At 41.9% G+C, this 27,438-nt stretch overlaps 2 protein-coding genes across 7 annotated transcripts in view; both read left to right on the top strand.

Moving 5' to 3' along the window:
* HEATR5B (HEAT repeat containing 5B) overlaps window positions 1-14,678 on the top strand; it is a 56,868-nt gene extending 42,190 nt beyond the window's left edge. For all 3 annotated transcript variants that reach the window (XM_033053828.2, XM_033053830.2, XM_033053829.2), the window contains exons 32-36: window positions 4,658-4,927; window positions 6,686-6,910; window positions 8,842-8,993; window positions 11,909-12,122; window positions 13,728-14,678. In XM_033053828.2, coding sequence (XP_032909719.1) covers window positions 4,658-4,927; window positions 6,686-6,910; window positions 8,842-8,993; window positions 11,909-12,122; window positions 13,728-14,032 — 1,166 coding nt within the window. In that variant the 3' untranslated portion in view covers window positions 14,033-14,678. The remainder of the gene's footprint in view (window positions 1-4,657; window positions 4,928-6,685; window positions 6,911-8,841; window positions 8,994-11,908; window positions 12,123-13,727) is intronic.
* Window positions 14,679-17,725: 3,047 nt separating this feature from the next.
* STRN (striatin) overlaps window positions 17,726-27,438 on the top strand; it is a 70,150-nt gene continuing 60,437 nt past the window's right edge. For all 4 annotated transcript variants that reach the window (XM_033056664.1, XM_033056663.1, XM_033056662.1 and 1 more), the window contains exon 1: window positions 17,726-18,066. In XM_033056664.1, coding sequence (XP_032912555.1) covers window positions 17,761-18,066 — 306 coding nt within the window. In that variant the 5' untranslated portion in view covers window positions 17,726-17,760. The remainder of the gene's footprint in view (window positions 18,067-27,438) is intronic.

Genomic DNA, 27,438 nt, shown 5'->3' with positions numbered 1-27,438 from the left:
AGCATAATGAGGGCAGTGACATACAACAACACAATCTGCTGACTGAGGGACAATCACCTCTGCTACATCAGAAGTCTAATGACCAGGTTTGAAATTCAGATGAAAATGCTCTGCCTGTGCTCCAGAGGCTCATCTGTGCAACCAGGGCTGGAAGTGACATTGGTCTCACCTGTGAGACATGAAGGAAATGCTTGTGACGGTGAGCAAACACTGTGGTGTTAGGAAAAGTAAATGGAGGAATGAAATGTTCCTCACAGAGGTCCTGCACGTACAGGAGCTGAAGTCCCGTGTTTCTCAGAAGGAGAGACAGCCATAGGCTATGCTGGAATATGGCCCTGGAGGATGATGCTTGTGTGAAGGTGGCAGCTGCAATACTGTGACTTCCAGCAACAAAAGGCTGTATCTCCAGATATCGAGCTGAGAACACTGTAGAGATCTGGCAAGAGAAGAGGAGCCAATGTTCCCTACTTTGACAAATCAGAACTGATAACACCGAAAGGAAGTGAAAGGTGATACCAGTCAGGAGCCACAGACTGCTTAGTCAAGAAGGGGAGGCAAATGAAGCTGTGTTAAGCCAACCCAAAAAAGCATTCCAATCAAGCTATGGGAGCCTCATGAGAGGCTTTTACCATCTAATTATGTGCTGGAGGCTAACACTCAGAAGTGAATGAAGCACAGATCTTTTCAGTCCAGATGCTGGACTGTCCAAATAAGGGTGGGGCTCAGTGGATTTACTCCGCACTTATACGGAAGAAATGGTTACAAAGTTAATGGTAGTTCTGGCTGTGCCAGCTATGTGATAGTGGAGGTCGTAATTTCAAGGGAAAGAAAGAAAACAAGTAGCAGAGCAAAAGCTTTGGCCTGACTTGGCATGCTTTGTGTTGTGCAGGGAGCTTGTAGATGAGATCTTGTGGTAAGCTTTCCTGAAGGGCAAAGGAAAGATGGATTGTTATCTTCAGTGACAAAATAAAGCGCATTCACAATGATCGTGGCAGGAGGCTGTCTTGGCTGAACAGGAACTTCTGTCCGAGCTCAAATGTGGCATGGAAGTGTATGGATGCTGGAAATGAGGGCAAGCTGCCAAGGAAGACTACTGAAGACTTCCTGGGTATGGAGGAGTGGAGCTGGGAAAGCAGAATTTAGGTAGGACTGAGAGTGATGGTGAATGTACAGTGTGACAAGAACAACTTTTATAGATATGTTGTCAGCAGAGGAAATTTGGACCTGCTGTTGAATGGTTTGGGTGATCTAATTCAAAACACACTAGAGGAAAAGCTAAGGCACTATTATCTTCTTTGCTTACTCCTCCTCTATATGAGCAGGCCTAGGGGAGAGCAATGCTTGCTACAGCAGGTGACCATCCAGTTAGGGGCTGCTCACAAAAAAGCTGGCCATACCCTGGAACCAGATGGGATGCATCTGAGGGAGCTGGCTGATGACATGCTAAGTATGTTGCAGTCATCTTTGAAAAGCTGTGGTGCTCAAGAAAGCTTTCCAATGAATAGCAAAAATGAGATGCTGTGACTAACTTTGAGTAAGACATGAGGTGGGATTTGAGTGAACTTGCCAGTAAGCCTGCTGTGCTTGTTGAAAGGTTTTTGAGTAAATTTCTTTTGAAACCACTTCTCAGTACATGAAGTGGAAGAATGCGATTTGAAATAGCAGAGACTTACTGTGGGCAATTAATGCTTCATCACCCTGTGTGATGAAATAATTGGCTTTGGAGGTGGAGTGGTGGATATTGTTTACTTAGACTTCTGCCAGGCTTTTGACCCAGTACTCTACAATATCATTGTTAAGTTGGAGTGATGTGGACTGAAAAGTAGGAGAATAATTTGTTGGACTGCTGTGCTTGAATGGAGTTTAGTGACTCAAGTCTGACTGGCAGCTGGTTGCAGGTGGTGTTCTTTAGAGATCACTACTGGGCCTGCTTCTGTTAAGCATATAGGACAGATAGGAGAGAATGTACACTCAGCAAATTTCTGGATGACATCGAACTGGGCAAGTGGTAGGTGTGCTGGAGGGTGGTGCTGCATGTTAGGGGAATTTGCAACTGCAGGTCTGAGAACCTGCTGAAGTTCAGCAAAGACAAATGCAAAATCCTGCATTTGGGATGGAATGTGCATTGGTATAGGCTGGTAGACTGACATGTTGGATTGCAGATTTGCCGGATGAAGAGTTGTGTGTGTGAATCTCTGGTGTGAAACCTGTGCAATGCTGATGACTGTTATGGGCTGTTAGAAAAGCATGACCAGTGGATTAAGGATAGGGTTATGGAGATGCATCTGGAGCAGTGTCCAGTTTTCTTTGCCCTTCCTCCTCATTCTGAGTAGACAGATGCTAACAAACGTGAAGGAAGTTCCATGGAAGTCCACTAAGCTGCTTAGGGACGTGAAGTGTGTGACCCATGAGGAGAGGCTGAGAGAGCTGAACTTACTTAGTCTGCAGAAGGGAGGGTTAATATGGGATAGAATAGCAATCCCCCTTCTTACAGGGGATTTAAAGACAAGCCAATTCAGAGTCTTGTTCTGAATGTGGTGAAGGACAAGAGGCAATGAATACGAACTGCAGCAGTGGAAATCCAGATTGGATACAAGGAAAAAATCAGTCACTGTGGGGATGGTGAAGTAGTAGAGCAGGTGCCCAGGGATATGATATCTCTATGCTTGGAGATACCCAAAACTTGACCAGCAGTCTGAAAGCTGCTTTCTGAGGTACTTCTAGTGACCTCTTCCTTTTAAGAGAGAGTGTCCCTGTTCAAGCATGCCTTTACTTTTTCTTTAAAAATCTTATATTAGATGTACTGTTTCCATCTTTGCTAGACAAATTAGTTTCCAAGAGGCAACCTGGCAAATAGTTCATCAATACCTAGTTTTGTTGGGTAGGTCTGCCAGATCTTCTGTAACCTGAAAGAAGTGAAGCAAACCCCAGAGAATATTTTCTTATTAAGGAAAATTACTATATTAATCTGGCACAATGTACTGTTGATTAAAAAAAAACCCAAGTGATAGCTTTTGCCCATTTTCCATGTAAAAACAGGGAGAAAATTTTGCTGGAACTTTAGGAACTAGCACAACTGAAAATGCAGGCTCTGTTCCTTCATATGAATTAATGGAATTGTTTACTGTCAGCCCAGTAAGCTGCTTTTTTCAGATTGATGAATGTGATAACAGTAGCAATCATTTAAATTCATAGGAGCTCTATAGGGGTAGTTCAGGCCAGCTTTGACTTACTGAATCTGTGTTGCTGTTTAATGGAGAAGGAAAGACTGCAGCTGGCCAAGCTGCCATCAAAAGAGAGACTTTTAAAACTGAATACACTCAAATAATGAACTTAGGCATAGAGTCCTACAGTGTTTTTCTGTTCTCATATTTAATAATCAATTTAGGCTAGAATAAGATTTTTGTCAGGGTAGAACATTTAATTAATAGCTATTAAATTTTTAAAAATTGTCCTTGCTGTTTATTTGGCATTGATTGCTGTTAATTTTATGATCAGTTTTAAGAGAAGCAAAATAATTAACTGTAGTTTTATTTTTGTTTTCTAGTTCCAGAATGATTTTTAGTAAGTATTGTTGCAATCACAATACTTCAAAGGCATTTTAAATACAGTAATTTCACGATTACAAGTCGCACTGAGTATAAGCTGCATCGCTGGGTGTTGGCAAACATTTCGTTTTTTGTCCATAAATAAGCCGCACCCGACTATAAGCCGCTCTGTTGTTGGCAGCGAAGACCTGCGTGCAACAAAGTTGCCAAATAGTGACAGAATCACGGCATGGCGGGGGGTTTACTGGCTCGGCTCGGGCCGTGAGGGCTCAGCCCGCTTGGGGTGGCCCAGCTCGGCACTGCTGCTCAGCGGGGCCACTCAGAGCCGGCCGCCGCCTCTGGCTTGCTCGCCCTGGCCCTGCGCTGCCCCGTGGTGGCAGGGGGGGCACAGAGCCCGCCAGCACCCGCGGTGGTGGCAGGAGGGGTCGGGAGCCCGCCGGCACCCATGGCGGCAGCAGGAGGCGATGAGAGCCTACCGGCACCCATGGCGGCGGCGGCAGGAGGGGACGGGAGCCCACCGGCACCCATGGTGGCGGTAGCAGGAGGGGAAGGAGCCCCACTGCTCCTATGGCAGCAGGCAGGAGGGAGCCCCCCGCCTCCCTCCTGAGCCGCGGGGCTGGCAGCATGGAGCCCCTGCCTCCCCCGGGCTGTGGGAGAGGAGGGAAGGAGGAAGCTCGCCTGCCTCCCTCCCCCTCCTGCACTGCCAGCACTGAGCCCTGCTCCACCCGCTGCGCAACAGAGTAACCAATTTGTAACAATCGCATAAACCCGGGTTTTACTGGCCAGTGCTCGGCTCAGCACCTCGGTTTGCACTTCTGGGGTTGGAAATGTCAGAAAATTATTCACATATTAGCCGCCCCTGAGTGTAAGCCGCATTTCCGGTGTGGGAGAAAAATTTTAGTCAAAATGGTGTGGCTTATAATCGTGAAATTACTGTACCTTTAAGTAATTCTAACTAAAGCATTTTGGCTGACATTAGCCATGTTTGTCCTATCTTACTACAGAACAACTTTTTCTTCTTGATTTTTAACTTCTTTGTGAAGAGTGTCTCATGTAATCTTTGGTATGGGATCTTAACTGTCTCCTCAGACATTTCTTTCCTTTTTCAGATGAGGACGATAATGATGAAAAAGAAAATCCTCTTGCTTTAGGAGAGGGAGGTGAGAGTGGTGGTCTTGTGCCTGGAAAATCTCTCGTCTTTGCAGCCATGGAATTGCTCATGTTTATCCTGGTACGACACATGCCCCATCTGAGTTCAAAAGTGTCAGATTCTCCAAGTCACGTTGCTGCCAAATCCCACCTCTCTGAGGAGAGTGCTCGTCTTGTGGCTGCCACTGTTAATATCCTGTCTGACCTGCCTTCCCTGTGTTCTCCAGCAGGTAAGGCATTGTAACAGAATGTGTATGAGTGGTAGAACAGTGAGGATATGGTGCTAAAAACAAACTGTAAATATACATGCAATATACAATATGCTATGAAGGCTTTAAGGGCCAGTATATTTAGGTGATTAGCTAAATAAAAATTCAGGCTTTTCCAGTGAGCAACATAAAGAAAATTTGATTTTAGGTTTACATGTGTGCTGCAGATTTGCTGAGGAAATTATCTCTGTACCACTCTGATTTTATTGTTGGCCTTTTTTCATGCTTTTGAAACCTTTTGGGCAATTTTAATTATATTTTTAAAGAACACAGACATTTTGGAGATAATTCAATTCCTGAAAAGTTCACGAAAAGCAGCAGCTGTATGAAAAGACAATCCTACTGAGGGAAAAACAGCACAATTCATCTGTGGTACACTTGGGCTTGCAGCCGTTGGCTGTCAGTCATTCCCAATGTGATTATAAACTAAATGGAGCTTTCTTCTGCCCAGGAAGACTGTCACAAAGGATATGTGTAAGCTGGGATAATTGCACTGAGTGAAGTTCATGGGTAAAGGACACAATTACATGGGAAGCTGTGCTCTTTGACTTTTGCTTTTTGGAGAGCAAATTGCTTAACTGTTGTCTCAAGAATCTTTGGGAAGTTTCACCCAGTCATGTAGATAAGACATTTTCAAGTTGGTCCCCTAATGAGGTGCACTGCAAATAACATATTTGGACAAAGTTATGCTCTGAAGATAATGTGGCCTGTCTTCAAGCAGAAATTTATGAATTTGTGTCTTGCACTTCTTTAAGGAACAATAGATTTGGAGTTGGAGTCATGCTCTGTTTTTATTTGATTCCTGATTCTTTTAAGAAGGTGATGAGAAAGAGGGTGGGCAGAAAGAGTAACAATATTACTTCTGTGTTGTCTGGAGTGAGGGTATTACTCTCAGTATCTGGCAAGTGGCCACTGCAAGTAGTGCAGGAACCGCTGTTAGTTTAAAGAGGACCCCCTTCCTGTCATAATTGTTCTACTTCATGTATTTATCCTCACACCGTTCCAAGAAGTAGGAAAATGTCAGGATTTGTGTTTCGACAGATGTGGGAAAATTAAGCATAAAAAAAATAAGGAAAGAGGCTTGACTGTCTGAAGTGATGTGTAGATTTATTTTGCCTGCCTGAGGTACTTAAAACCTAAGGTTTAGGTGCATGCCTAAACTCGACAGCACTCTCCTTTCAGTCCTGTAGGGGCTTAGAGTCTACATGTATTATTGAAACTCCTCCAGTCTTTCTCCAGGATTCGAGGCACCCTAACAGCTTCCTTAATTTGCTTCTGGAGCCTGTACCCCACACCACCTTACTTGGAAAGTACAGTAACTTAATTTGGATACTTATATCCAGACCTTTTATTTTTGCTGTTTATAGGACCCTAGTGATATGTAGATACTTTTTTAATGTACTTAGCAATCTGGACCACATACCATGTATCACAGGCCATGTGATACAGACAAAGCTTTAATAGTTAAAGTATAATTCCTGAACTGACAGCAGTATTTCAATTGTTGGCTTGTATGACTTGTGTTATGATACACTTCAGTAGTACTGGTGAATGAATTTGGTGGTAAAATGTTGAAGGACACATATCACTTCTTACCTGAATTACAGTTTATCTCATCTCCTTTGTCTCCAACCATATGCATCCATATTGGGAAAGACAAAGAGGTTATCTACCACACTTCAGAAATCCTATTTTTTCTTTTTTTTTTTTTTTTTTTAGGGTGTATGACAATCTTACCCACTATCCTATTTCTGATAACAAGGGTACTGAAAGAAACAGCAGTAAAGTCAGCAGATAATCAGGTCCCACCTCCAGTCACTGCAGCTCTTCAAGGGATAAAAACTATTGTTACTCTTCCAACAGTCAAGACTGATGAAACTCAGAAACAATGGACAGGTCTTATCCGCAGCACTCTGGCATCTATCTTGGAAGATTCTCAGGCTGGTAAGTAGTTTCCCGGTGCAGGAATTCAAATTCAAGAAAAATGGATTTTCTGTAATGAAAAGGCAGGTATGGTGTCTGCTATAACTTAATGTAAGACTGAATGAGCAAAATTCTTCAGTTGCTTAGTAGATTTTATTGAAGAGAAGCACAACATTGGCTTTAACAAAGTAGTTATATCTCAGGAGTTCCCACCTCAGATTTGTCCTTGTTTGGTCTGGTTTCTTTGACAGTGTTGATCATAACCTCCAGTTAGAAGTTTTCTCTTTTGCAATGCAAATGGCAGCCCCTGCCTCTCAGGTTTTATGCTGGCTCAAGTCATTTGGTCTTAATGACAGTCAGTGTTAAAGTAAATGAGTGGGAAGACAGCCACAGATAATTGTGGCAAGGTTCATACTGGAGTCGTAGCAATGTTAAAAGCTTTCTTTGGTGAAAAAGAAATCCTGGCCAAAAAATCCCTGTGGCTCATCAGCACAATGATTACTGTCTCTTCAGAGAACTGCAAACCATCTCTTATGGTTCACATATGTGCTTTGCCTTGCTCGTCAAAAAGTGAAAAAGATGTACAGTCTTAGCTGGGTCGTTAGCAAAAGAGAGACAAAGATTTGCCATTTGCATAGTGGTAGTCTGCGAGAAAAATGTCCCATTACATTGCCAAGGAGCCATTTGTAGAGAGTGAAGAGAGGCTTGAATGGAGTTACTCATGTGAGAGATGGGGAATGAGGAGGTAATTGCAAATGATTCTGAAATGTCCAGAGGGGGAGGATCTAGGTTTGTGTTAACCAAGCCAAACTTCTAATTTGATTTGTTGCATCAGTTCTTGTTTTCCAGCCTTTAGTTACTGTAGAGATTTCACAGGCCCTCTTTCCAGAAACATCACTGGTTGTAAGCCTTTTTGCAGGCTTCAAAAATTTTTCTTGGTTCCTTGCAAGAGTGTGTTTTCCTTTCCAATCTTCTGTGAAGTGTGATAGATCACACACAAAAAAATCTAAGTGAGGTCCACTGCATTCAATTTCAAACCTCATAATTCAATAAAATTTAAGCAATGTAAATTTAAAATAATTTAAATAATGTAAGAAAAAATTGTCACTTACAATGCTTGGAGTAGTTTTTTGAAGTAAAGTTTCACATTATGGCTAAGCCAGTTGAGTGACCAAGCTGACATCTGTAAAGGGCAGTCATACTGTTTTTCTTTTTTGCTGACTTTCTGTATGCTGTTTCTTTGTGCCTCTAAGGGGAGAGCAGAACCAATGTGGCCAACCAGACCAGCAGAACAGTGCTTTTTATGTATATAATAGTTAATATATAAATATACATGTTTTTTGTTTCTGTTGTGAATTTGTGAATGAGATCTGGGAAGACAGAGCTTATGCAAGGAAAAAAATTGTGACAATGGCAAATTCAGGCCATTTGAAAAGCAGGAAAGGTTAAAGTAGGACTGTTCCTATTGGTGACAGTTGGCTGTCGGATCAGCTAGTCTGTTCTGTGAAATCTCATGTTAAGTAAAAGTTGTTGCCATGCTGGGTATCTATTTCTTACTCTGCTGTATCAGCTGAAGATAAGAATTTTAAGAAGTGAAGTAGATCTTTAATGGGGAAAGGATCTAAAAATATCTTTTTTCCTCTTATTTACACACTGAAGACAAAAAGCATGACTTGGTCTAAGAAAGTGTGGGTGACGATGCTTTCCTTGATACTTAAGTTTGAGAATGATCAATTTTCTTTATTAAAGCAACTGTTAGAATAGAGTTGCTCAGATTTTTGTCAGTCACAGTCACTAATGATACTGTAACAAGTAAATGCATGTGCAGTTTCAAGTAATTTCAAGTACATATATTGCCTCTTTGTGAGTTTATCTGTGTTCACTGGCTTTTACTAAATAACTGCTGAAGTGTTTTTGGAATAAGTTAACAGCAGTTTGGTTTTGTTTTTCAGAAACCTCTAAACCTATTCTTGATGAAGTCAGCATACTTACAGCTATTGCTCTCTTCCTCTGGTCAGCAAGCACTGAAATAATTGGAGTGCAGTCTTTACAGAATGGATGTATGAACAGATTTAGAAGTGCATTGAATTCTTCTGATCCTTGGGTAAGATCATGTTATAGGAATGTGAATGATATGCAGACAGCAAAAACTAATTGAGATATATTTAACACATTTCCTGAATGTTTTGTGATGCTTTTACTTCAGGGGCAGATACTGCTATCAATATAACTAGAATTTTCAACAATGCATTATTGAAACTCATGAGCAAAATAACCCAGACTTAGTGCTTCTAGATAAAGTGTTCATGGCCTTGTGCCAGGTTCTTGACTTCAGCTTTTTAAAAGGCAAAACCAGTCTTTGGTCTATGAAGTTTTATCAGATTAAAAGGTTGGTTACCATAGAGGGGTGACATTTTTTACGTTAGTGTTGATCTTCTGTAGTACAAACAAAACCATTTTTTTTCCAAAGATAAAATTACAGCCCACATTTCTGATCAATTTTGTATTTGTTTGTTCAAAGCCTGTGCTTATTTTTTGTGTTCATACAAAACTCAGTTTGTGAGAAAAAAAATAATTTTGTGGGCACCATCAGAACATCTACAGATCATGCATGATTCATTTGTCTTATGATTTCACTTGCCCTTTGGCTTGCCTTTGTGAAATGCCTTCTGAATTATTTTGTCATTGAAGAGGAAAGTTAAAAAATTGTAGACTGACTTGGTTCAAGCAGGCTAATGCACTGTATATGGATAGTAAAGCGTAACTTTTCCAGCCATGTATGTGTCAGTTTGAATGGGTATACAAATCTGCAGGTGGGATCTAAGGAGAAAAATCTGTGATGTTTCCACAAGCAAACACTGCAGAGATTCCTGAGAAGAAAAACATGCAAGAAATGTGGATGTATTTAGGGTCACAGTGAGGCATTTAAAATCCTGTTTGGACTGATAATTCTCCATAGCAGGGCAGGTGTTTTCCAGCATGAACATAAAATTCAGTTGATTCTGAAGCCTGACTCTGGTTGGCAATCTACTTACAATTTTATTGTGTGAATGGAAATGTCAGTTGCATTAAGCGAAACTTCTATGTTGTACTCTCTCAGCTCTGTATAAACACACGAACAGTGAGAGAGACATACATGGTCGCCCACTACCCTGCTGGAAAGCTGCCCGTCAGCTGGAACTTACCATTATTTTTGTAACACACAGAGCAAGTTTGGACAGCAGCCAGATGGTGTCCACTCTCTTCTCACCGATGTGCAGAGCATATACTCTGTAATACTTGTTGTGTGTTCATTCTGGCTTTTTAAATGTAAAATAGTCCTTGTTGCAGTGAGTAATGAGACACCTGTTTGTAATAAAAGCATGATTGTGGTTGGACTAAGTGCATTGAACTGATTAAGGAGAAGACTCTTCCAAAGAAACTACTGATGCCTTGAAAGAAATAAGGAGTATTTTTGAAACTATTACCACATGAAAAGGTCAAATATCATGTATAGTAATAACCAGAAGTCTGGTGAACTCAATTCCCTTTTGTTCCAACAAGATAAGTCAGTCGAGAGACTGAAGTGTTTCAACACTATTGGGCAAGTTTTACATGAGAGTGTGACTTATGCTTTGAAGGAGCTCTGATTTTACCTTTCAGGAGTTTTTGTAGACTTCTGTGAATGCACAATAGTCCAAAGTTTTATATTACACAGATCAAAGGAAGAAAGCTTGGATGAAATTCTGCTGTCAGATGCAGTCATGAAACTCTTTTGAAATATGGCTGCATTTAAGCAAATACTTCTGCTCCTTATTTCAAAGACTAATCTAATCATCTTTGAGAGCTAATAAGGAATGAAGTTTAAGGAAAGACAGAAAGGGAAGAGAATTATTTGTAACAGTATGGAGAGACAGAGGTATAATTTGTTGAAAAGGTCAAAGATGTTGGTGAGTAAGGCATTAAGGAAAAACGTTCTCTGTTGAAGTGTTATTTTTTCAGACCCTAAATATTGAATTGTGTAGAAAACCTGCAGCTGTATACTATTGAATTAACAGTAATATGAGCTGCATAACTCATATTTTCTTACCAGTAGTTACCATGATCCACGATTTTTAATATTTTTATTTATATATCTATGTTTCCAGTAATCCCTGGATCTCATCACAGATCATTTTGTTCAGCAATACTTCCTCTAGAACATTTCTGTTCAGCCTGTGCTCGATAATTCATCCTGTTCGGACTAGAGTGCAGTTAGAAAACATGTGCAATGTTTTATCCTCATGTTTGTTGTGAGGCTTCACCTTTTAAAAACTTCTGGGTTGTATGGGATTTTGGAGGAAGAGCTTTGTATGCCCCAAAAATGCATTCGTAAACTCATCTGAACAAGATAATCAGTGACTCATTTTCCCAAACCTTGGCTTTAGTAATCTCTGCTTTCCACAGAGAGGGAAGAGGATAAAAAATAAAATAGTAGAACAACAGGGAGAGCATTCTGTGATCAGCTCATAGTATAGCTACACATAGAGTTCTAGACTGCTACCAGCACAAAATGGAGAATGACAAGCAAGGGTGGACAGGCCTGACACTTTTGGCTACTGCCTTGGCTTATGTTGAAACAGTAAGATGACTTTGTTCTGAGTCATTTTTATGGGCTGTGTTGCCCTTCTGGAGTTGGAATAGCATATCACGATTTTGAAGATTAGGCTGCTATTAGAGCTGGTAGTTCTGAGACTTGAAGATGTAGTTCACTGTGAACTGGTGTGACTGACTATGCCTTTATTTTCTCAGCGTTTATATCGTTACTACTACTTAGTACCTGCATGGTCTTTCTAATTGGCCTTCCTTTTATTGAACACTGGGCTAATACTGCTTTATTAGATCGGCTGTGTTGCTGCTTTCCTTTTACTTAGTATGTTTTCTTCCCATTTAGTAGTCTTTTATTATTTTTTTTGTTTTTTTATCAGAGATAACAGTTTATTAGATTCCCTTAGCTAACAAATAACTCTGAGGAGAATATATTTATCTTGATTTGATTAGGTTCAAGCCAAGTGTTACCAGCTTCTGCTTTCTGTGTTTCAACACACCAATCGTGCCCTGTCAACCCCATATATTCATTCATTGGCCCCTATCATGGTTGAGAAGTTGAAAGCTGTGGAAAGGAGCCGCCCGAACAACAATCTGGAGCTTTTAGCAGTCCAAGAAGGAATTAAAGTCCTTGAAACATTGGTTGCCCTTGGAGAGGAGCAGAATAGTAAGTATTTAGGTTTTCTAGAGAAGTGAGTAATGCTAAACTAGAATATTGAACATTAGAAATGTTGCAGTTGGGAGCTTGACGGCATAGTCACAGATGGACCGTGTGTGCAAAATGCTTTTGTAATTCCAGTGCTAGAACTTTTGTATACGTGAACTTGCATAGCACATACAGCATGGTATGTGGTAGTCTTTGCATTTCTGGTGATTGCAGGAAAAAAATCTAAATATGAACTGCAATAATGAGTGATGTTTTATTCTGTTTGGAAGTTTGTATTTCACGCTGTTAAAATTTACTTTTTCTCATTGTTAACTTTAATTATTTTAGTAGACTTTTATGAGGTTGCTTCTACCAGCTCAACAAGTTTTATCTAAAGAGCCCAAGAAATTGAACTATACTGGTTAGAGTATCTTGATTGTAGATGAAGAAAGATTCGCTAGATAGAATACATTACTTATAGTTTATCTTTGAGTTATTTACTCTTTAACTGAAACAATGTATATTCCAAAGACTTACTGTCTTTGACATTTGACTTCAAACGTTGAAAAAGTTCCTTGTGAAAATACTTCTGTTGGTTTTGTGTAGAGGTTTTTTTGAGGTTTATTTTGGTTGGTTTTTGTGGTTTTTTTTTCCCCAACACACTCCTTGTCAGAGTTCCTCTTTTTTGATAAAATACTCAATTTCTTGAGCTGCATTCTGCTTCTGGAAAAGTTGTTTGAAACATATGTGAAATGAAAATGAGTAACTGAAACAATTAAGATAACTGAAGATCTAATTTTTTGCTGGCTGGAGACAATCACCCCATGAGTATGAATTAGTCAAAACCTTTAAGGGAAAATAATTAATACTCCGGGAATCTAAAACAATTTAGATAAATGAGTTACCATTAATTTTGAAGTTCTTTGACCTTAAAATGTACTATTACCAGGTTACACATTTCAAAGGTGTACTTACGTTCTTTCTAGGTACAAAAATGTGCCTTGTTGCCTAAGTTTAGCTGCCTTTTTTATTCTCAAAGTCAGTCCGCTTGATCCTTTTGCAGTTTTGGGCTGTGGCCTTCCTAGATCATGCTATCTGAAGTAGATCTGCCCTGCTGGTTTTTTGGATTAGGATCTCCCAGACCAATACAACATAAATAACAGCAAGTAACGCTCCCTGACTTCTTTGTCAATGCTTGCATACTGATACCAGTTCAGTTATGCTCACTGGGGAGGCAGATACTCAGATTCAATTAAGTAACATTTCAGTCTGCCTGAAAGGTGTTTTGAAAGCCTTTAATATGACAGGCACTCTACATCTTACAATCTGTCATCAATGATCTGCAATGGGATGGTGCAAAAGCATCTCAAAATAAGCATCAGGATCAACAAAACTGTAATGAACAATGATAGAAATCTTAAACCAGTCCTGGTAAGACAGATTGGAGTGATCAAAGCCCTGGAAGCCATCTACATTTCAGTTGTTTTAATTTGATAATTTTTTGATTACAGTTTCTAATGTCAGTTCTGAAAACAATATTACCCTTACCTGTCTAATAACAGATAAATATTTTTTTTTGTTTCATTCTCTGATATGGTAATTACTTTTTTTTTCTTTCATTTTTAGGAGTACAGTTGCTTGCCCTTCTCGTTCCCACTCTGATCTCCTATTTACTGAATGAAAATGCCTTTGCTTCTGCATCTGCAGCATCTAAGGATCTTCACGAGTTTGCACTTCAGAATCTAATGCACATTGGTCCACTTTACCCACATGCTTTCAAGACAGTAATGGGGGCTGCTCCTGAATTGAAAACACGTCTAGAAACTGCAGTCCGAGCAAGTCAGGCCAGCAAAGCAAAAGCAGCTGCTAGGCAACCACCACCCACAGTACATTCCACCCCAACAATTAAACTGAAAACTAGCTTTTTTTGAATTACTTTTATTATTTTTGGACCATTAAGTAGTCAGAAGCATTACATTATCCCTGCATACATGTCTAATTTTGTGTAATTTGTATGTGAAAGGCTGTCTAATGGAGCTTTGTGTAATTACTTGAAATCCATGCATTACAAGGGAAGTGCTGTTACTTGTATTTGTATAGATTTTTAGGAAATTGTGATCATATTTATGAATTTCTGTTATAAATTATCCACCAAAAATTATTCTGTATCTAAATAGTTTTATTTATTTTTAAAAGTTATCAAACCCTCCAGTGGTTTTTGAAGTCTGGTGGTTGTTATCCTGCTGTTGTGCCAACACACTAACACAGTGGGGATGGAGAGAAGAGGAAAAACTGTTATGAAGTACTTACCCTGTTCCATGGGGACTTTCTAGTGTAGAAGTATGAACTTTTTCCTTTTATTTCAAAAAATAATAGGGAAAGGAACTTTGTAGATCGTTTCAGCTTGCATGAAAAAAAACCCAAAACCCCACAACAAAAGAATTTAAAATTTTCAGCCTTTCTTAAGGTGAATAATCAAGCATGCTGTCTTAATGAGTTGTCCTTATTTATGTGGTGTATATCTCTTTCAAATCCGTTTCCATGCTTGAAAATGAATAAAGAATGCAAAGAATCTAATCCCCTATCTCTTTGAATATAAATTTTAAAGAATGCACTGGAAACTGAGTTTATAAAGAGAACTGCCTTCTATCTGCATTTTTGTAGGTGTAGATCTTGGCCCTTGTAAAGTGCTCTGTGTTTGCAGTCTTCCTGTTCTGCCAGCAACTGGTTGAATATGTGATGAGTCAGTGCTCTGCCCTTTGTCCACACTCATAGGTATTTAACCTTTCTGCTAGATTTTAGTTTCTGGATACATCATACCTGTAGTGCTTGATCAAGTTTGCAAGCAGAGGTACTGGAGCACTTTGCACTGTACTAACTCAGGGGGCAGAACACAAGTGAGAGCCAGGCTCCTGCAGTTTTTTCCTTCCCCTACCAGGCTTTTTTCAAAAGCATGTGGCTCCCCTCACATCTGAATGAGTCTGATGTGCAGATTTTGGGGCGTAGGGCTGAAGTGCTGTGCAAACCTTGCAGCACACAGCCAGGGACTCTGAGTGTCTGCTGCCAGGCCTCACCCTTCCTATTGGCAGAAGTGTGGAACCGTGTATTTTCTTGTATATATAAGACTGACTTACCTGAATTTTTTGACACAGCTGTTGAATTTATGGGCTTTTATAGGGATCTTTCTATACATTTTGCTTTATAGAGAGAAGTGACATAACCAGAGGTCTCTGCTAGGCCTGCTGAGTTTCATCTCTGATGTTTCTCTGTATACTCTGTAAAGACTGCATATTTCAGATGCTTCAACTTCAAATATAACAAAGGGATAGTAAATAGGATTGAATATGACTAATATCTGCTTAAAATATTTGTAGATTACTATTTTTGCATAGATACTTGCCTCTAGGCTTTCTATTTTCCTCTAAGACCTTATCTAATGTCCCTTTGAGTACCTATGCAAAATGGTCAAGACAATGCTCTTTCACCCTATGGTAAGCTGGCTGTGTGCAAAATATTTAACATAAAATCAGAAATGCTTTTATTTCACAGGGAATGTTTTAGTACTAAAGTGAGGAGACAGCAAGTGGTGCATACTCTAATCAATTTTTTTCCATAAAGATGTTAAGTCTTGTTCCATTGTTCTGCAGGAGTAAAGATATATACAGAAGTAAAAACTATGTGCTGTACATGAGAAAAAAGTAACTTCACAAGGAGTTTTTTTCATCTTACTGTATGGGTAGTGGGAATTAAATGGATTTGAATATATTCCTTTCTAATAAGTCTTTCCAGCATTACAAATCTATTTTGCTTAGAAGTAGTTCTGAACCAGTTTAACATTCGAAAGTATTAAGGAAACACTTCCAGTTGAAAATTCAACACAAAGATTTTGCAAGTAAAACAGAAAACAAGTTTACAACCTGTTTTAGATACCTCCCCTCCACCAGGTAGTCTAGGAATTAATGACTTCTTGGAAGGATTTTGTCTATAATTATGTTTTGTTTACCTTAAGTTTTATCTCAGCTCTTTTTAAAGTTTTGGTTAGACTCTAGTTGACAAGATGTCTGAAAACTCAGAAGGGGGAAGTATTGCAACCAAGCATAACTAAGAAGTCAGTAGAACAATAGAAAAAAAGTTTGTAGAAGAGAAAATGGCACTAGATAGAGATAGAGGGGTAGAGAAGGGAGAGGTTTTTCTTTGTATTTTGTGTGGCTGTCTACAACATGCACAACTCTCGTTTGTATACATCCTTCCCAGTTTAGTCCTCGTTTGCTTCTCTGCTTGCTCCTAATACTAAAGTTATAATCATGTGGTTTTACACAGTATTTTGGCATCAAATTCCATTTGATTAAAAAAACTGAAGTAACTTGAAATGGCCGTAGTGCTTATTGTTGTTTGTCACTGTCCTTTTCATCTTTTTCTTTGTCAATGGCCTTTTAAATGTGCTTTTTAATGAAACTGTTTGCTCTGCTTCCCCTTCACATCTTTCATCTCTCTCTCTGCTGTTTCCTTCCTTCCTGGGTTGTTGTACGCGGGTTCCTCGCAGAGGTCCCCCAGATCACGCTCCCTGCCCCGTGTTTTCGCTCCCGTTCCCCGCTGCTCTCCCGATACTCTGTCCAAGCTTCCTTAGCGAGATCGTCCGGCAGCCTCAGCTCAAGCTGCGCGGGCAGGGTGGAAGCAGGCGGCTCTGGTTCCGAGCAGGCCCGAACCAACAGGAGCCGCAGCCAGAAGGCACCGGGGCACGGCCTCGGCCCGAGTGGCACCAGCGGGGCGCGTCCCCAGCGCCCTCGGAGCCCCTTGGCACCGCCTTGGTGGCACCCGGCATCTTTTACACCTTTACAGGACGTCGGCAAAGCCGATGCTTCGTCCGCCCTCGGCAAGGCCCTGCTGCTGGGGAAAGGCGTGCAAAGGGAGCCCAGCTTCGTGCCTTGGTGCCAAGGGCAGAGGGCAGTGGTGCCCTCTCAATCCCACAGGCTCCTGTTTTCCCTTCCCTCGCGGAACAGGCAGCGTGGCAAATCCTGAAAAATGTTGTGTCTCTCTCCTTCCCAACATTGCAAACGATGTTCAACAAACACCTGTAGCCTTGGGCAGCTTTTGGCAGTGAGAGGCCGAGCGCTGCTCAGAACAGGGACGAAGCAGAAAAGCCGGGGCTGCCAAGGCAGGGCCCGACCGGAGCGTGTGGAACTGCTGCGACACCTGCCCGTCCCCTGTCCCTGTGGGAGAGCCCAACGCCTTTAAATTCCGCTCGGAAGTGGAGGTTACCATTAATCTGTGCTCCTGCGGCAGGCACAGGACTGCCCCTGCCCTGCCCCTCCCGCCGGCTCCCTCGCCCCCACCCACAGGGACAGGACCGCACGTCCGAGCGCTGAGGCTCAGCCGTCCGAACGCCGTCCCTGAATCACGGACGGCGCGGGGAGAAGGCGGCGATCGGGGAATCCTCCCCGCCATCCAGCGGCACTACATTTCCCAGGACGCCGCGCGAGGCGGCGGGGCGAATCGCTCCCCGGCGCTGTCCCCGCCGGGCCACCGTAGCAGCGGGCGGGGGCGGCTGTCAGGCGGTGACGGCGGGCGGGACGCGCCCAGGTTGTTGCTGCTGCTGCTGCTGCTGCTGCCGGGACGCGGCGGGAGCGGCGGCGGCGAGCCAGGCGGACCCGGCCCGGCCATGGACGAGCAAGCGGGGCCCGGCGTCTTCTTTAGCAACAACAACAACAACAACGCCCTCCTGCTGCCGCCGCCGGCGGGCGGGCCGGGGCTGGAGCCGGGCGAGGCGGCGGCAGCGGCGGCCGCGGCGGCGGCAGCAGGAGGAGGCGGCGGAGGAGGGGGAGTCTCAGCCTCCGGAGCCGCCGCGCCACTCTCGGCGTCCCGGGCTCAATACAGCGTGCCGGGCATCCTGCATTTCCTGCAGCACGAGTGGGGCCGCTTCGAGGCGGAGCGCGCCGAGTGGGAGGCGGAGCGGGCGGAGCTGCAGGTAACACCCGCGACCTTCTGCCCCCCCACACCTCCGGCTCCGGCGGCCGCTCCCCCTCCGTGTCCCCCGTGTCTGCGCAGCTGGAGGGGAGCGGCCGCCCTGGGCGCTGGCACGGCTTGTCGCCTGCCCCGGGAGGGAGCGGCCGGCCGGGCTGTGTCGCTGCCCCCGATGCCGGCCGCCCCCCGCCGCGGCCGGGCGGGGGTGGGACGTGGCGGCCGGACCGGCGGGGAGCGGGCCCTGCGCGCTGCGCCACTCTCGCCCCCTTCCCGGACTTTTCCGGGTGCCCCTCGGGGTCGGCCGCTCCAACTTGTCACCACTTTCAGAAGCCTTGTTAAAATCTGCCCCCGGCGAGCTGCGCGCCCCCGCGGTGCCGCTGCTCCGCCGCTGGTGCCGCGTTGCCCCCGGCCCTCGGTGCCGCCCCGCTCGCACGGGGGCCAGGGCCGCGGGACCGGCTGGATCTCCTTCGCTACTATGGGGCACGTTATGTAGTGTTTTCGTTTGAAAAGCGATGGGGTTGATACGCTCATTAATGCATGAAAGGACTGATAGTGATCTTGTGGTTAAAGAACTTGTGAGCTGCTGGCCTAGAGCCATTGCTGTCAGATACTTCAGTGATGAGCGCGTTGCATTAACTCCAATAACAGTCGATAATGCAACCTTCGTTCCTCTTTGGTGTTGTTTATAGGAAAATCCCTGTGTTAAACCTTAACGCCGGCCATGCTACTGGCAGCCCACTGTTCGGTTTTCATTTGGCCATGTTTAAGGCTGAAAAGTGTCTACGGGTTTCCTTTTTAAGTCTCCTTTCTTTGTCTCTTTCTTCCTGTCCATCTCTTCTTTTTGTGTCTTTCCTTGAAAGTACAGTCTTTGTCAAGGGAGTCCTGAGTCTGTTTAGCAATGCAAACCACTTCTCTGTTTTTTTGGTTATTGGGTTGTTGCTTGCTTTTTCTCCCATCTTTTTAATTTTACTTTCTACAATAACATCAAACACCTGCTATGAGAAGAGTGGTAGATGTGGTGTTCTTTAATGAGAGTTCCCTTGTAGAAATTTAAAAGAAGTGGTCAGAACAAGAGAGTAATCTTTATTTTAATATCCATGATTAAATGAGAAATTGGTTAGTAGGTTAGTAACTGATTCATATTTCTGTTTGCCACATCCAGTAAATACCGTGTAGAAAGTTACTAGCTTAGCTATGTATAGGAATAACCTCACATGTCATATATCCAGTGGAGGCCCATAAATATCTTGACATACATTGTTAGCTGATACAGATATAAAATATTGCTTTGGAGAAAAAAAAAATCTATTTTACAGGACCTAGGAAGTTTTGCCAGTGCATTAAAAGTAATAATGCTTTGCATATTTATCATGTCCTTCAACAGTGTGCCATCCCTCCTCCTCCTCCCCCAGGTATCCCTGAAAAGCTTGGTGTTATGGATGAGACAGGAGGAAAGAAATTGAGTATTTAGACTATTTGTAGAAGTCATGTATTATCAGTGGCAGATAACCCCATCACAAGTTGTTTGCTTGAATGCCTTTGACTCTTGCCAAAACATCTCAATAAAGTTATAATTAGCTGTGGCTGGCATTGCCATGAGCTGTAACAGCATTTATCTGCTGCAGAGTCATGTTCAGGAAGGTGCAAAATTCTTGCCTATCTCTACAGACATCAGGCGTTAACGTCTGCTGTGACCATTTGCAGATGAATGTTCTTGGATCCATGTGAGAGGTTTGTGGTAGGGGTTCAGCAGCTACAGGGTGGCTTTTAGAAATTGTGCACCTGAAGCATGAGCAGTGTTAATTAAAGACCTGGTCTGTGCTCCTCCTGAAGCCTTTTGTTGACCTGTATATTTGGAAATGTTTAACAGAATAATGGAAATTTGAGGTTGGACGGTTTCTCTCTCTCTCCATAAAGATGTAGTGCTCCTCATTGTACTTTTATCCAATGCAAATTCCAGTGCTAGATTATCCATCCACTCTTGGGAGGCTGTGGGGCAAAGGTCTTAGTATCCCATAATTTTTACCTGCATTTAATCTTGCTTCTGGGAGGTAGACTTCTTTTATTTCTGGTTCCTTACCTGCCATGATATTGAAATACTTGGGATACCTTATGCCACAGTATTACTGTGCTTGGCTTCTGCTCTGTAGTTGTTGGTTAGGTCCACTCTATCCTCTCTCCAAAAAACACCTTTTAAGTCAGTCCCATTGTGATTTCCTGGCTTCCTTTTCTTCCTCTCTGGGCTTCTTTTTATTTGCTCTTTTTCTTATCCTCCTAGTTAACCCTGTGGAACTAAATATGCTGGTCAGGTGGAATACCTTTCTGTTGTGTTCTGTGGTTCTTGTTCAGGGGACACACACCCAAGCTCATAGCATACATGAGTTAGCAGGCCAGGCAGCTTAATCTGTTCTTAGTTACTGCCTTTCCAAGATTTTTCTCCCTGTCAGTGCCTATATTTTGCTTTCTCTGGCAAATACTCATGTTTATTCTGATTTTGTAATTAGTTTTTCTGAACCTTTTGAAATTATTGTTGCCTCTATTATATAATCTTCCTCATTCAAGGCAAAAGAGGACTTCAGTATTTATATCTATGCTAGCATCATTAGTAAACTGTGTATATCAAATAAGAATGAAAACAGATTAATATGGGGTTCCCCTGGATGCTAATCTGTGATTACATATTTAACTTTTAATGCTTGCTTTCTGTTTACAGTACTTTGACATCTGCAGATTGAAAAATTATCCTAAGAATAGACTTTCGTGATGCCCTGTGAAGTAATTAACTAGGATGAATACTAATGTTATTAATCCTCATTTAAGTATTTACAAACAGTGCTTTATGGCATTATAATCTACTTTCATATATTTTCAGAAATTAGTGATTTTCCTTTTCTTAGGTTCTTCTAGCAGCTGCTTGGGAGAGTTGACAAGACAATGTTTCCTGTTCTGCAAGTTTTAAACATCAGGTTTTTTTGTTCTGCATTTTTCTGGACTGACACAGAGACATTTCAGAGTTGTCATTGCTGGACAAGCCCATCTGAAAATAGCAAAGGGTTTGATCAAATGCATGTACAGGGCACTGAAATCCATATCTTTGCTTGAGGCAAGCAGAGGTTTAACTGCCTCCCACGTTGGTGTCTTGCCTTAACCCTAGGTCTTCTGACTGGTTGGGAGTGACTGTCTCTTGGGGATGTTATTTCCCTTTTATTTAGCCATCTGTCATCCCTGGGGGGAGCGATGGGGACTCTGCCCCGGGGGCCGAGACCCTGCAGAGCCAAGTGCTGCCAATGCACATCCTTGTCCCAGCAAGCAACAAGGCTGGGTGAGCTTGGATGGTGTGTGGGGCTTTTGTTTTGACTAGAAATGTTGTCTTTGCAAGCAATGCATATGTTGCTGTGGAAAGTTCTGCTTCTGACAAACATTTTTCTGGCAAAAGTGTGGATTTGCAGACAATGGCGTTTCTCCGCATTTCACAAATAGTCTAGATTGCAACAAACTGCTATGCTGTATGTAACTGTTTATGGACAAACTCCCATCCTGCTGAGGAATTTTCTAGCTTTTGTCCTCATCACTCCTGAAGTTTTCATTTCCTCTAACGAGTAACTTGTTTCTTTGGAGTAGTAGACTCCATACAAGTGGTGGGACCTGATAGCATTACATGAAAATTGTTTTTCCTGGGTAAACTTTCCTTTGAAAAGGTTTGCAAGGAAATTAGGGAGAATGGGTGGATACAATGTGCTTGTGTTTCTACAGCTTTGTTAAAAATAGTCCTTGTAAGACAGTGCCAAAAGAACAAGAAAACACCACCCAAATGATAGGGAAAGAGATAATGAAATGAGATAAAATGTGGTTAAATGATAGCAAACAGCTGTAATAGAAGGAATGTGATGGAAGTAATAGATAAGCACTTGAGATGGGGTGTGGAAGTCAGATGTAGTAATGTTAGCTCTCTGGGGGGGTCACGGATGGGGATCATGCCCCTTGCTGCTGCTTTTCTGCTGCAAGAGGCAGGCGATGAAACCAGGCATGCTACGTGGTAAGATTGTGTCCTTGGAGATAGACAAGTTAAAGTAATGAGGAGAAGGGGCAAATCAGACAGATGGCTGGGGCTATTTATAGTGTGGTTTAGGACATTTGTTACTTGATTCAGAAATTGTTGATATTTACAGTTTGTTGGCTTTTAGATAACGGTCCTCTTGTTAGATTAAATTTCTAGTTAGAAGTTGTTCAGAGAGAAAATAATGAGCAGTGAGTTGGTGAGATCACTTATTAAGTTAATGGAAAAGTCCTAAAGATACAGTTTGACCAATAAAATAGAAGCTAAATACAATTTGAAGAAGTTTGTATAAGATTTTCAAGTATGATGATGTAGGTCAAATTTCTCAGTGGAAGATGAATTGACTGAAGTGTTGTAGAAGTCTTCTATAAAATATTTTTTCTCATAAGGCAGGTAGTACAAAAAAGCCACCAGTGATTAATGTTACATACATCTCCACTGCAGAAAAGCAATCATTTCAACTTTGTTTTACATACATCAGGTAAATCAAAAGAAAGGCAGAAGAAAACAAGCCATGGTCACAATACTGAGATGTATTTATCTGGGGAAGATGATACTGCATAGGCCTTGGTGACTACCAGATAGCCTCTCTTTCACAAACTTTTTTTGGCAAACTTTCTATTTGCCAGATTCATATGAAGCGAACTGTATTTTCCTCTACTTGTATGCATGTTTGCCAGCTAATTGCAATATTCCATTGAGATACTGTCATGGCTTCTTTTATTTAAGACCGGAGGATCAATGAGGGAAAATTTTCAGTGATGTTGAGAAATTTGGAATTTGTAGAAATAGAATGTAAATACAAACTGATGAGAGAGTATTTTTGCAGGTGTGTACCTAGTTTTTTATAGCTGTTTTTTTTTTTTTGCACAATTGTTCTTACCATTTCCTAGCATCACGTATTTCAGTTCGTCTCATATCTGTCAAATGTGTAATTTAGTTTGTGTAATCAAAATGGGTTTCTAAAATAGCCTAATTCCTTTAGGAAAATGCTACTGTAAATGTTGATGTAGTTTATCTGTAGATGATCGGATGAACAGACTGAGTTTTATGTTGTTACATTGTCTCCAAATGGTCTGTAAATGTTTCAAACACGTTTCATGGGAAGTTATACTTGAGAAAGAAGACGGCATTTTTCAATTTTTCGTGATTGAGCAAAAATGGAATAATTTACTGTATTCTAAGTGGAAAACTTCGGTTTTCAATGTCAGGTCAGCATTTGGTGAAACATCCTAAGTGTCTTTATTAGTGCACATTTTTAATTAAATTGGTATCTCTGTCCTATTCAAAATGGAACCGTTCTTTTTCTGTTGAGGGTCTTGGCTCATGGCAGTTTTATTGCATCAGAGATAAATAACTTGGCACTATTTGAACAACAAGTTGCAAATATAACTTGGCCTTTATTGACGTTTCAGTAGATGCAGAAACTTTACTAATTTTAGAATGGTCTGTGTAAAATTCCCCAGGGAAGATCACGTGAATTGCCTGAGACTTTTGGTTCATCTTAATTTAATGCTAAAAGAAGTATGACTGTACAAATACCAATCCTTAACTAAAACTTATCAGTGTACAGTTTTCTGAGAAAATAAGTATTGGTCTGTAATCTACTCATCTGTTTGGCTTCACAAAGCTGGCAAGCCTTCTCAAGTTTTCATCTCTAAGTTTCTTAGTTAAAAAGTGGCAAAAACTGACTTTAAAGTTGATGAGGGATTCTTATGCTTCAGTTTTAAATGCTGAGAAATGCCTGGGTACCTGAAAGAGTTCTTTGGGATAATTTCGGAGTGCTCAGAATCCAAGTTTTGCAGACAAAAAACTAGAAATAAAAGTACAGTAATTTAACGATTACAAGCCACACCATTTTGACTAAAATTTTACTCCCACACCGGAAATGCGGCTTACACTCAGGGGCGGCTAATATGTGAATAATTTTCTGACATTTCCAACCCCGGAAGTGCAAACCGAGGTGCCGAATCGAGCATCTACCAGTAAAACCCGGCTTTTTGCAATTGTTACACATTGGTTACTCTGTTTTGTGGTGGGTGGAGCCAGCTCAGTGCCAGCAGCGCTGGGGGAAGGGCGGAGGGGAGAGGGGGGAAGATGGGAGGCTCCCTCCTGCTGGTCCTGCGGTCCAGGAAGAGGCGGGGGGCTCCGTGCTGCCATCCCCACGGCCCAGGGGGAAGATGGGGGGCTCGCATCCTCGCCTGCCGCCGCAGGAGCAGGCAGGCTCTGTCCCTGCCTGCCGTGGGAGTGGGGGTGCTCCTTCCCCTCCTGCCGCCGCGGGTGCCAGCAGGCTCCATCCCTGCCTGCTGTGGCCGCCGCGGGTGCCGGCAAGCTCCGTGCCCCCCCCTGCCACCGTGGGGCAGCGCCAGGCTGGGGCGAGTGAGCCCAGAGGCGGCAGCTGGCCCCGAGCAGCCCTGCCGAGCGGCAGCGCTGAGCTGGGCCACCTGGCCCTGTCGGCAGCCCTGAGCAGGCCAAGCCGAGCCAGTAAACCCTCCCCGATCCCGCCGTTCTGTTACTATTTGGCAACTTTGCTGCACGCGGGTCCTTGCTGCGAACAACAGAGCGGCTTATAATTGGGTGCGGTTTGTGTATGGACAAAGAACGAAATGTTTGCCAACACCCAGAGATGCAGCTTATACTCAGTGCGGCTTGTATTCGTGAATTTACTGTAATCTGAAGTGTGAAAACAAAGCTTCATTTTATCTGAATGACCTATTCTGTGTGGGCCATAGATGAACTCATCCAGATTGCCTATTTGAAATAAGTTTGTTATATGCTCACTAGTATTGAGTATTTTTGAAAATAATCCAGTGATAAAGAAGTTAAATTAAAGATTGCAGTGTGGAAAGATTGCATTTTTTCTGGTCTTAGCCAGGAACAAGTTTCCCTTTAGTGCAGTCGCATAGGGCAGGATTGCAAAAGCATTGGAGCAAAAATGGCATGCATGATATTCGAATCCTAGCTTGTAAACAGAATAAATTAGAAATAAAACAAAATATAAATAAAATCACTTATCTTTGTATTTGTTTCAGTTGATGCCCAGGTCAGTTCAGAGTGGTCGTGCATGATTGAATACAAGGAGTAGCAGATCCTGGATGTAGGAGTGAGGAACAGGAGTTTGCCAATTGCCTCTGCAAATGCTTGTGTGGTCAAGTCTGGTTCACTCCCCTTTCTGTTACTGAAGACAAATCTAAAAATCTCCTCCAGATTTTTTCTCCTTTGTCTTGCCATACCCTAAGTGATTCATTCGGCCTGTGAACTTCCATTGTCTGTTTAAATGTGGGCCATGAGTCTGTTTATCAGTCCTGGTGCTGACTGCTGTCGCTGCATTTCTGCTGTTCTTGTACAGCAAGTGGAAAGGAATTTGAGCATTTGCAATTTAGACTCCAGCTCATAATATGTGATTATTTTGTGACATGCCATTGCAGTGTTGCTTATAGAATTACATAATAGAATTTAAAGCTGCGCTCTTTTTGTGCTTATGTCAATCTACATGGGACGTGCTCTTGGGTCAAAAAAAAAGTTAATGTTCGCCACTTAAGTACGTGTACCACAGAAATGACTGGAGCTTTACAGAAAATTTTTGCTTATGAAGAATGATTAAGTGAACTATACATTGCTTGGCAACTGTTTCGATGCTTAAAATTGCTAGAACAGTGAAAGGCAGCACGGAAGAGAGGCTAAAAGAAAGACTGGCTATCTGAACAGAGATCTATGCAGTGAAAGGCTTCAAACTGCAGAAGGACAAGTCTTCCTGTTTTAAGATGCCTAAGTTAGTTATCAAGCTATTGCCAGGTATAAATTGTGAATAAATTCTGGATCATTTATTAGGAGTTTTTCAGTCTTACTGAATTTGTTTTTCAAACAATATTTTCTCTTTGAAAACGTTGTTTGAAAACAAGGAATGTAAGTAAATGGCATTTTCAGCAGTATACTGTAAACTAAGTCTTTGATTTCTTTTGGATGGTTTTTCTGGGTTTATCTCTGATGGTAGTTTTAGGATGTCTCTGAGAAGACCAGCAAAAAGAAGGCGCCAGTAGCAGATCATGCTGTGCATTGGTCTCATGAGGTGCTATCATCCAGCGTGAGCATGTGAGGGATAAATGGGATGAAGTACCTTCTGTGTGGGGTGAAGTTAAACATGCCTTGGTGCCTGCCAGTCGTTTCAGCCTGTGGCCCCACTTCAGTTTTGTGTTATCTTAAGTGGCTGCAGGAATTACAAAAGCTTCCTAGCCTCTCTTGGCACAGAGTGCTAGTAGGTGTGTGTAGTGATGTGAAGTATGGTACCTCTTAAAATTGTTCCCTAGTTGTACTAGACCATTGATATTTCCCTTCCTCCCTCCCTCTCTTTTCTTCTCACCCCCAGGGCATGCCTACACTTATTTACAAATATACTTAAATATGTAGTGCTTCAGTGAGCCAGCTATAATCTAAAATACTGGGTACCCTGGCAGCCTGCAGAATCCTTCTGGCAGATCTTGGTAGACCGGTTAGCACAACTCTTCCAGATTGATTCATCTCTATAATGTATTTAGTTATTTTAGCTATCTGCATATTTTTTGCAATACTTTCCCTGCAGTTCCCCCCCTCCCCCTGCTTTTGCTCTCTTTCTCTCAACCTCTGAAGACCTGGCTGTTGAATTATGAAAGCAGTATGTAGAGAATTGTGTCTTAGTAGTTCTTTGTCAAATGACGTGTGTTGACCTTTAAATGCCCATAAATTTGAAGTGAGATTTACTTTAAAATATTACAATAAATATTTTAGAGAAGAATATAAAAACTTTTAATAATTTCTGAGTCTTATGAATTAGAAAAAATAAATTGCCTTTTAACTTGAAATAGTTGTGAAATCAGAAAACTATTAGAAGTTGATACTAAATGTGCAGCAGTTGTTCAGTTGTTTAGCAGTCATAGTATGCTTATTTTTTTTAAATTTCTCGTTAAAGAGGAATATTTTTTTATCTCCTACTCTTAGGTAGTGTCCAGGCATAAACCTAAAAAGATGTCTAAATATAATACATTTTAAACGTGTTTGTTGTGGTTCTGATTCGAGGAATTATAAATTTCAGTGTCAATTTTTAAACACTGGTAAAGTCTAGATTTAAGATGTGATTTCTTTATTTAATTATGTTGTTATGGCTGCTAAGGCTGTATTAGGAAAGTCAACGTTTAAAAAAAGAGCTGTTTCTAGCCCAGTGCTACCTGAAACATTGTCTCGCCTTTTTGTCTAATTCAAGATAATGTGGCATTGGAGTCTTTCGGGGAATTTTGTAAAACAGTAGTGTTGTTGCCTCTGGGAATTTTTTAAATATAAGAATGG

This window comes from Catharus ustulatus, chromosome 3, assembly GCF_009819885.2.
Source record: "Catharus ustulatus isolate bCatUst1 chromosome 3, bCatUst1.pri.v2, whole genome shotgun sequence".
Taxonomy (NCBI): Eukaryota; Metazoa; Chordata; class Aves; order Passeriformes; family Turdidae; genus Catharus; species Catharus ustulatus.
This window is presented reverse-complemented; position numbering and strand designations above follow the sequence as displayed.